This window comes from Falco biarmicus, chromosome 9, assembly GCF_023638135.1.
Source record: "Falco biarmicus isolate bFalBia1 chromosome 9, bFalBia1.pri, whole genome shotgun sequence".
In the NCBI taxonomy this organism is placed as follows: Eukaryota; Metazoa; Chordata; class Aves; order Falconiformes; family Falconidae; genus Falco; species Falco biarmicus.
Genome location: NC_079296.1, coordinates 7,970,848 through 7,981,338, shown reverse-complemented (window position 1 = coordinate 7,981,338; position 10,491 = coordinate 7,970,848). Strand labels below are relative to the sequence as shown.

Below are 10,491 nucleotides of genomic sequence, written 5' to 3'. Positions count from 1 at the left end.
CGGCCGCTCCGCCCGGTTCTGTGCTGGGAGGAGCGATGATGGCGGCCGGCGCGCGAGGTGGCGGGCGAGCGGGCAGCGGCCCCTGAGGCGCCGCCATGTACTCGGCTGCCGCCGCCGCCGTCGCCTCGCCGCCGCGACGGGACTTCATCTCCGTCACCCTCAGCCCGGAGGAGGCGGTGGGGGCCGGCGGCTACAATAACAGCAAGGCCTGGAGGCGGCGCTCCTGCTGGCGGGTGAGGGCGGGCGCCGGGCCGTGAGGGGCCGGGGGCCGCGGGGGTCTGCGGGCCGTGAGGGGACCGGTACAGCCAAGCTGGGTGCAGGGGGCACCTGGCAATGAGGGAGCCCCGTTGGGCTGGGGAAGGCCGGGCTGTAGGGGGTGGGCGATGAAGTGTGACCCTAGGCTTGAGTGCATCTGGACTGTGCGTGTGGGGTCCTGGCTTGGGACCCCCCATTCCGAGCTTGGAAGGAGGCCTAATCTGTGAGCACTTGACGATGGGGGTGCCCTGGGCTTTAGGGAGGGGTGGTCCCGGGCTGGGCCTCTGCTCTCAGCAGTGTTTGGGTGGCATCTGCCCACCCGGGAGGGGTTTGTGGAGTGCAGGCTGGCTGAGGGTGCTCTAAGTTATATCTTAATTTTGGTGAACAAAGCTGAGGCAGGAGGATATGGTGTGTGTTTGAAATACTGCCCTCTGCTAGTGGGCATTTGGGAGGCAGCCCCGCTCTCTGGGTGGCGGCAGGGTGAGATTTGGTCTTGGTGCCTTTGCCTGCTATTTTAGGGTTTGAAGGGGGACCACCGTCCTCTGCCCTGGGATAGTAAAGGGAACAGTTCTGCTTTCGGTGGGAAGGCTGAGTGTGAGAAGAGGGTCTCCGGCAGAGCCGTGTGGAATTGACCTTGTCTGCTTGGGGGTAGGGAGTGGGAGTCTTGGGCTGGAGAGGGAGGGTGGGAAAATGTGAGTCAAAAGGGCAAGATAACCCTTGTTGCAGATAGGAGATGAGGTATATAGTCACTACAGAGGCTTTACAGGTGGTCAGATGAAGCATATGAAGAACTTGTTTAGGGACACAGCGTATGGCAACTTCTCTCTTTTTAACAGCTAGGGAAGTGTGCGGATAGGGCACAAGATGTTTTGCCCTTCCTTTTATCCTTATTCTTTGTCAGCAAAAAAAAAAAGTAAGATGGTGGTAAATGCCCTGTTGTATTCTTGTGCCTCATTCCCACCCATCCCAAGACACCACAGTCAATGATTCTTTTTTCCATCCTACCTTGAGGAAACACAGGGCTGCTGGGTTTTAAGCATCCTTCTGAATTGGGAGATGATGATGGGGTTTGCTGTGCAGTTAGAGCTGAAGGTAAAGGTGTGGAATCAGCATCTTGTGGTGTGTGTAGGGAAGGGTGTACAGGATTTCCATACTGTCAGCAGTGTGGGAGGAAAATGGGAAATGTGTGCTTTGGGGCTCAGAAACATGAACACATTGACAATTCTTCACTGAAACATCTGCAGCCTCTGGTTGTTATTAAGAGGATAAGGACTATGAGAAGCACTGTGGGGTGTAAAGTGGTTTGTAGGAAACTGCAGGTTCCTCTCTGTATGCCAAAACCAGTAACTGGAAGCAAAATTCTGCTCTAGTAAATTTTGATAGGACTGTTAGAAAACTAACAAGATGGTAAGTTAGCAGTTAACGTTTAACTCCAACTTCTCTCTCTCAATGCACAAAACTTCTTTCTCAGGCTAATGTAGCATTTGCTGTCTGACATGCAGGATCTTACTGTATATACATCAGTTTTAAAAACACGTTTTTGCCCAGGACTAAACTTGAAAACATTGTGGGTTTGTCTTGTTCATTATTCTGTTGGTTTACTTCATTTTTGTATTGCTGCAGGTTGGTGACTTTGTGGTGGCAGGACCTGTTCTGTGTGACAGATCCATGTGCTTAGAGGCATGATGCCTGGCTTTTCTTGCCCAGTGATAGGTGCTTAACTGATTTGAGCCTTTTTTCTTTGCTGCAGTAATATTTTTAGTTTTCCTGTGACTTTTTTCTGTTTCTTACTTTGCATGTTTGTTCTGCAGTACCTCCCCAGCCAGAAGGGAGGAAAGAGGCTTTTGGCTTATTTCCCAGTTGACATCTGGGCAGATGCACAGGTCAGCCAGCAAAGGTTGTGATGAAAGTCTGTGCACTGTAGGTGATGCTCTCTGGGAATCTCAGCACTTGGCAGTCTCTGAGGTTCTTGGAGCAAGTGGCTCTGATGTTTCTCTGAGACTGCTGTGCCTTATGCTAGCATGTTATATTTCTATTTTTCTCTTAATCAAAGAAAATAAGCAATGGATGCCTGCAGTTGGAAACAGAGGGTAAAATTAAACCTACTCAGTTTGTGTTTCTTGCTCTGAATGAACTGATAAGAGTTTATTTTCAAATGAGTAGGCTCTTAATGTTGTGCTAAATACTCTTCCTCTTACTTATTTTCTCTCCTAAAGAAATGGAAGCAGCTGTCTCGACTACAGCGGAGTGTAATTCTCTTCCTGTTTGCCTTCTTGGCAGTCTGTGGAGTCATTTCATACACAAGCATGGGGGAACCATGGAAAAGTATGTGTTCCGTATAGCTCAGAATTACCAGAGCGGGGCATTATATTTAAGAGATTGTTGTATTTATTATAACTAGTTTTAATTTTTATTGACAATGACTGGGTGTATCCATTAAACCACATCTATGAGATGATATTATGTGACATGTTTCAGTGACTTGTTTCTGCTTAATCACAAATATTTTTCATATGCCTTTTCATTGTTTTATCTCTACTAGAAGAATGTTTTGTTTTAACTGATTAAGATTTGGAGGCTGAGTGTGATTCTTCTGTTATGTCAATATTGGTAACCCAAACCTAAGCAGTATTAATAAGATAATCCTCTCTTGGTTTTGATTGTCCATCAGATTAGAAATTCCAAGCTTTCCTACAATACAAAGGCACATTTACTTTTGATACTATCTTACTGCCTGTATTGAGTGTCTAAAATAATAGGAATTAAAAACAAAGCATGTGCTTTTTAGCAGCCTCCTTGTATGTTAAGGGAGAGTGTTAATACCAAAAGACGCTTTATGCCTAACCGTTCCTGTGTGTTTATCAGTTTTGTGAATGGAAATGCTTTTTGGAGGTGCATCTAGTATGTGAATGCAGCAAAATGTTACAGATTGCTAGCTGGAGCCTAAACTGTTGATTCCTTGTGTTGAGCAGTTTTTTTGTGTCTAGGTCTAACAAACAAGTCATTGGATGATCAGAGAACAGAACCAGAAATTCCTGGATTAAAGTTGGCAAATCCAGCTGTTCTGCCAGCACCCCAGAAAGCAGATGCCAACCTTGGAGACTACCCAGAGCTTTCACCACAGGTACTATGAGAAGAAATGAGTTTTATAAAGCTACAAAAGTTTGTAAAAGCTGCAGATGGTGCTTGATTCCAGCAGTTGTTGAGGAGAAAGGAGTTATAACTTGCAATAGAAATCTGCTCTGGGTGGAATGCACTCCTCTCAGGAAGGGCTTTGGTATAGTATATCTTGGCTTTACCTTTTTTATTTGTGTTCAGTGTACTATTACTTAATCACTGGTATACCTAGGAGTGCCAGGACTTTAGGTCACAGTGACCTCTCACTTGAGGCTTCGCTTCCCTGCTATGATTCATTTGTTTGGACTCGGAGTGCTCGGACATCAGTCCTGTTGTTGTGAGGAGCCTAAGTAGAGTCGTGGCTGAGTATGACATGCAGGGTAGAGTCAGCGTCACACTGAATTGGAATAGCTTTTTTTGTAGCTTGAAAAATAGCAGCAAACAGAACAGATGTTGGTAGGTTTTGAAGGATTACATTTGTGTGGAGTGTGACGGGAAAGAAACATGAACTGACTGTGTGGGTTAGTGGAGTAGAGGAATACTGGTGACTGTGTTGCTATTCATGTATTTACCTCATGAAATTTGGGATTTCCAGTTAATGACTACGAAATGTTGTATTAATTTTTCCCCTCGTTGTGCACAAATGTACATGTATTACTATATAGTAATTTTTGGTATTATCTAACACTGGCATATTGTAAGCTTTTTTTTTTCATGCTTTTTTGCTGGTTTGAATAAAAATTCATTGTGCCTAGTAAAATGGAATCAAATATCTTTACAGTCCTTTGGCAGTGCTTTGTGTTAAATTAATACCTGGTAGCAGTAGGGGAGTTTAAAAGCGATTTATCAGTGTAAGCTTAAGGATGGGATAATTTTCCAAAAGTTTAAAACAAACAAAAACCCAAGGTCTTTAGCATACCTTCCATTCAGGGCAGAACTTGCATGCTGATATGATATAAAATAAGATTTATCTGAAGTTTGTGCTTGACACTGGAATGCTGTTCATTTATGGTTTGAAATTTTACCATCTCTGCAACATACCAAGCATGGTTTTTTTCTTTATTTTCTCAGAAGCCGCCAAAACCACCTCATGTTCGGCGTGGTCCTTCCAATCTTCAGATCAAGCCACCATGGAGGGATGTGAGGCTGAAGACCCGACATGATGCCAGCAAGGCTGCAGAAGAGCCGGTCCAGGCTGATAAAGAAGAGAAAACAGAGAAATCCGTTATCAGGTAGAAGTGTTTCCAGCAAGTTACAGTGCTCCCCCCTTGCCCCTGTCAAGACCCATTGGATGTTGGAATGGAAATTGTAAGGGCTTTTTTTGTCTGTATCTGAGGTTGATTTCTTTCCTTGCATGTATTTGTTCTCAGGTCTGGCCTGACAGCTGTTGGTATTGCTAGATTTATTTATTTAATCTCAGTGAATGTGTGGCTTTTCTGTTTTTACTGTTTACATCATAGAACTGCAGAGTATTTGGAGCCTTACAAGGCTGTCCATATTTCTAATACACTTAGACACCCTTAAAGCTCAGGAGAATTCTCAGTGTCTGTAGGTTTCTGCCATTTGTTTTGCAGTAAATACTAATGTACCAGTATTGATACAATTATACTGTCAGAAGTGTCTTTGTCCTTGGCCAGACTTGGAAAATTATACCAGTGTCAGTGTTGGTTAGGGGTGTGATGCCACTAAACATGGTAAACCCAAGCTGAACTGGAAGAAGCCATAGAAGTATACGCAGTTGTGTGCGTGTAACTGTATGAGATACACTTCTTTCTTAAAAAAGATTAATCATACAGTTCAAAGACCCCCTTATACAGCTATGGTAGTATCTTCTACAGAGAGTCTATGCTGCTGTGATTATATTTATAGTAAGTTATTCCCTAAGGTATTACTGATTGAAATCTTTTGATTTGCGTATACCTGAAAGGATGTAAGTTGGATATAAACTACTACAAGTTCAGCAGCGGATCTTAAGATTTGGAACACTAGGCTTGGCTTTTAATATGTTTGTGTCCTTTTCAGCACTGGTACAGCTGAGCTGATCTTAGCGTCAGAACTGTGCCTGCATCAGCATTTTGGCTGTTAGTATTATCTGATACCTCTCAGAATGACTTGGAAGAGTTTTATCCCTGTGCTTCCACTTCTGCTAAAACTCAAGAGTTAAACAGGTGGTAACTGGAAAACTTGGGATAGGAATGAAAGCCTAATGAAGACTAGTTACAAATTTAAAGAATGAAAATAAGAAATGAAATTATTTGATTTGTGTGAGTCTGTATGCTGACTGTAAACAATATAAACTTTAAAGGTCCTGTAAGCCTGGTTCCCTTAGGAGGCATATTATACACTCAGAGTCAACATATCTATGTATTGAATAGCATGGTCAAGTTTGTTTGATCTTGATATGAACTTGAACTCAAATCCATTCTGAAAGACTTCTCCTTCGTGAGATTTTTAATAAAAACCTGTAAAAACTGATTTATGCATCTGTGGTGGTAGGGAAGGCTTGTGAACCCCTTGGTAGTAAAACAAGTACTTTAAGCACCTTGGTAGTAAAACAAGTACTTTAAGCACCTAGTCCTTTGTGCTTATTCATGATTTTTTGATGATAATAATTCATGTGGTACTATTTAGTGTTAGTGGCTCCTTTGATCATTTCAGAATTGTAAGTAGCCAAATACTTTTAGTGCAGCGCTCTCAGGTGTTTTAATTCTTTTTAGAAGTTCTTTATTCAGTTCCATTGCCAAGATACTTGATGGAATTCCAAGAGCCTGTAAAACACATTTCTTAATCCAGTAAAATTTCTCTGGTGCAAATTTCTTTGAACAGAAAAATTATCTAGTGGACAGGATAATTATTTTGATCCTTGATACAAAATGCAACTTCTGTTTTATCAAAGTATTGTGGGGAGAAAGGAAATGCAGGATAAGTCTCATTCATTTGCATGGCTTTCTGTGATCAAATTAAATCTTAATTTCGGCAGCTGGAGAGGAGCAGTGATAGAACCTGACCAAAGCACTGAACCTCCATCTATTAAAATAAAGGAACCAGAGAAACCTTCATCTGTGGAAGCTGAAGACCAGAAGGAACCAGGTAAATAGTGCAGTTAATGATAAGTTTATTTCTGTTCACTTCTGTGGTTGAAGTTGTGCAATTCCTCCCTGAACACATCTATTTAATTATTTTAATTAAAGGAAAAAAAAGCTGTAGGAAAGGTTATTTACCTAGGACATCCAAGCCTTTCAGTATCCTTATTCCACCATGACAGCCTTCAGAATTTGAAAATAAATTTCAGTGACAAATCTTTGAAATACAGCCTCTGTGAGGAGGCAGACATTCCCATCTTTTCTCCAAGAAAGGATGGTCTAAAGAGAGCTTGAAAGGGGGACAGCATCCTTTTTCAGCAGTGGTTTTCCTTTTGTTCTGCAAATACAGGGAAAGTGACTTCCTCCCTGAATTAAACTGAACTATTTTTAAGGCTTACCAGAAAGCTGTAGAATTTGGTTTTGCAGCTGCTGTCCTTGTGGAGTAAAGAACCTGTTTTTCTGCTTTCTGGGCTCATATGAGGAGGTTCTGGTATGATAAGTGTGGCATATTACAACGTGATATATTTGGCTTTTGCTAGCTTAATATATATGGGGTTAGTTATGCCGCTTGGTGTTTCCCACTCTAGAAATCTTTGTCTGAAATGTTGCAAAACTATAAACAGCTAATGGGCATGACATTTTTCGTGTTGGAAGTGTAACGTGAGCTCAACTTCATGGCAAATTGCGAGCAAAAATTTCAGTAGAGCCATGGTAAAAGATATGGCTTTGCTCAAGATGGAAAATGTAAATTTTCTTCCTTTTTGTATCAAATGAAAAAAAAAAAAGAGAAATCACTTTACATAACTGATTTTAAATTTAGAAGAAAGCAATGAATAGGACCAGGAAGATGAAGAAAAAATGGTATGTGGTAAATTAGCTGAGGATTGTATTGTTAAGCATATGTATTCAGCAGCTGAATTACAGTTGATTTAAGCAATCTTAATTCTGATATTTCCTGACTTTCAGGTCTTTGAGCTTTATTGATACTCATGTAACAGCTGTGCATGTGATTGTTTTATCTGTGTAAGTGACTTTTTTTTTTTTTTTTGCCAGGGAGAGATCTCTCTTTCCACCTGGCTAAATTGCACCAGAAACACTGACTGGTTATTCCATAGAGGAGAGGCTGTACTGAAAAGAATATGAGCATGGTTTTTCCATTACACTGATCATGTAGTGTGGAAGAAAGTTTATTTTGGGTAGAATGCAGCAAAGTGGTGTTTGGTATAGCTGCATAACTCCCCTGCCAGAAGTCTTGAGCGAGATGCTGTCTTCCTTTTGCAGTGCCCATAAATGAACGTCAGATGGCTGTGATAGAAGCCTTCCGCCACGCATGGAAAGGATACAAAGATTTTGCCTGGGGCCACGATGAGCTGAAGCCTTTGTCAAAGTCTTACAGCGAATGGTTTGGACTTGGGCTTACCTTAATTGATGCCTTGGATACTATGTGGATTTTAGGCTTAAAAGAAGGTATTTTTTTTTCTCCTCGCTTCCCCACCCCCTCTAAAATAATTCCTTATTTTTCTGTTCAGGCAGTACACGTTTAGAGTTCTTTGAGGGGAACATTTATTGCGTGTGGCAAAGAAGTTTAGTTTTTTATGGATAAAAATAAATATAAAACCACCCTCTACTATATTAAAGGACACTTTTTCTTGGAATAGAATTTTGAGCCAGAAAAAAAATACTCTGCTGTTACATATAACAATGGGTATATCTGCTAGAAACTGAGGAATGTGTTAATAAGCCTCCTGACTTTTGTTTCTGTCCTAAAACCCTAGTGCTATCTTTGTGCCGTTATACATTGTAGGCTCTCTACCCATCAGTCTTGTGTAGTTAGCCTGTGAGCTCCTAGGTTGTGTTTTGTCACACCTAATACTAATATTTCATATCTGGATTTAAGAGAGTTGTTTTTGTAAGGAATCAATGGATGGAGAAAGAGTATTCAGTACCTCTTTCCTGAACTACTCTGTGGTCTGTATTTTTGCACATTTATTCTGGAAGTGACTATGTTAGAAAACTTTCAAAGAGTTTTTAAAAACTAAGCCAAAAATTTGTAATTCTGCTGAAAAAAACTTGTTTATGCAGTATTTAAGAGGATTTTTTTGTTTGTTGTTTTGTGGTTTTTTTGGTTGGTTTTTTTTGTGGTGCAGGTTTTTTTTAGTGGTATTTAAAAATTTCTGGAACTGTATCTATTTAACCTTGGTGTAGATAGCCACCTTTGTAAAATTCTATCAATCATGCAATTTTTTGTGTGAAGATAGGAAGAACAGAGCGCTAGTAAGGGGACAATGAACAGTCAAAGTCTTTCATGGTTCTGTCTCTTCTGCCTTTGAAGTTTGTGTAGAATATTAAATTGAACAGAACCTCCACATCATTTGTCTGCAGCTCTAGGTCTGAGCAGGCTATCTTGAAGTTTCATCAAGTTGACAGTGTGCAGATTTTTTTCATACAAAAATAGTGAACTGCATAGAGCTTTAAAAATAAGTTATTAGTAATTTAGGTGTGTTGAAAATGGGTTCTTTGTGAAAGCTTGTTCATATTTTATAGCAGTTCTTTTGCTGATTGCCTTAGAAAGCTCCTGGGGTTTCTTCTGAATAACAAATGCTATATAAATGAAAGTTCTGTTTGATATTACCTATCTTTCTTCTAAGCTGATGAATGCTGACGTTTCTGTCAAAGAGGACCTTACCTTTTCTGTTGTACTGCTAGATTGTGCTTAACGTGACAGCAGAATTTTTTCTGTGGTTCTTCTCAGTTTACCCAATATTAACCCAACATCCAAGACGTTTTTTCTCATGAGAACAAAGAGGCATCCTTTTGCTTTAATCTCCTGTGGAATACCTTCCATTTCTGGGAAACTGGTTGTTCTGCGCCTGCTCACAAGTTGGAGTTTCTGGAAGGTGTGAGTTAGCTTAGTCTTCACAGTTAAAGGCATAAGCTATCTCAAACTAACTCACATGCACATAGACCCTGTGCAAAAGCAGTCATTGAATGATGCTACTGCTAAGTTGGCTGTTGAATCTAAAATGGCTTTTTCTTTTACATTCTTTTTTGAATCAGTGATAAACCATTCTTTCTAGAGAGAAAAAATTGCATACTTGGATTTTATGGGTTAAGTGCTGAAGTAGGATGCAGGCTTCCCAGGACTTTGCTTGGCTAAAGGCTATACTAATGGCTGGTAACTGATTTTAGTAGATTACAGCTTTGGTTTAATAAGATTTAATTAAAAAGTTAAGAAGGCTCTTGTGCAAATGTAACTAATTGACAAGTCAAATGGGTGGACTTAAAAGATCTCAATTTTGTATTTTAATAAAAAATCCTCAATTTCTTCTTCTTTTTTTTTTTTTTTAGACTATTAGGAACTTATTTTATTTTGCTGGGTATTTCTGTCTGTGCATCTGTGGTGTGTACTGAATAAGAATTAAGCCAGTGGTAGGCAAACTTCTTCCAGCATGTGCTCTTCATTTTGAGTTTTATCATCTCTGTAGACAGATATAAGTAAGTGTCATGGATATATGGAATACTAATGTCTCTAGTCTAGTTGTTGGAACATGTCAGAAGTTCATAACTGAACTACCTTTCATACTTTGCAGAGTTTGAAGAAGCAAGAAAATGGGTAGCAAATGATTTAGTGTTTGATAAGAATGTGGATGTGAACCTCTTTGAAAGCACTATTCGTATTCTGGGGGGCTTGCTGAGCACCTACCATCTCACCGGAGATAGCCTCTTCCTGGAAAAAGCTGTGAGTGACTACTCTTACAAATGAAACTGGATTATGTATTCCATATTGGACGAAGTTCAGGGAAAATTAATCAGAAAGTTAAATGTTGCTGTTTTTTAATAGTTTCAAATTTAAAGCAGTGGGAAGGGATTTACCATTAATCTTTTAAGCCTGTGCTTCTTTTTGTTCTCTGGATAACCTGAGAGCCTTGCTGTGTTTTATCAGGTATTCTTATATGCTTGTTCTTCTGTTGATGAAGAGCTGACCATAATAAAGTTCATGAAACAAAAGAGGAAATAAATGGTTGGCAAAGAGTCA

At 40.3% G+C, this 10,491-nt stretch overlaps 1 protein-coding gene across 1 annotated transcript in view; it reads left to right on the top strand.

The window, feature by feature from the left end:
* Nucleotides 1-7: 7 nt before the first annotated feature.
* Nucleotides 8-10,491, top strand: part of MAN1B1 (mannosidase alpha class 1B member 1) — a 23,232-nt gene continuing 12,748 nt past the window's right edge. The window contains exons 1-7 of the mRNA XM_056350792.1: nucleotides 8-233; nucleotides 2,472-2,580; nucleotides 3,243-3,379; nucleotides 4,444-4,604; nucleotides 6,353-6,462; nucleotides 7,737-7,922; nucleotides 10,046-10,194. Of these exons, the coding sequence (XP_056206767.1) occupies nucleotides 96-233; nucleotides 2,472-2,580; nucleotides 3,243-3,379; nucleotides 4,444-4,604; nucleotides 6,353-6,462; nucleotides 7,737-7,922; nucleotides 10,046-10,194 (990 nt within the window). The 5' untranslated portion in view covers nucleotides 8-95. The remainder of the gene's footprint in view (nucleotides 234-2,471; nucleotides 2,581-3,242; nucleotides 3,380-4,443; nucleotides 4,605-6,352; nucleotides 6,463-7,736; nucleotides 7,923-10,045; nucleotides 10,195-10,491) is intronic.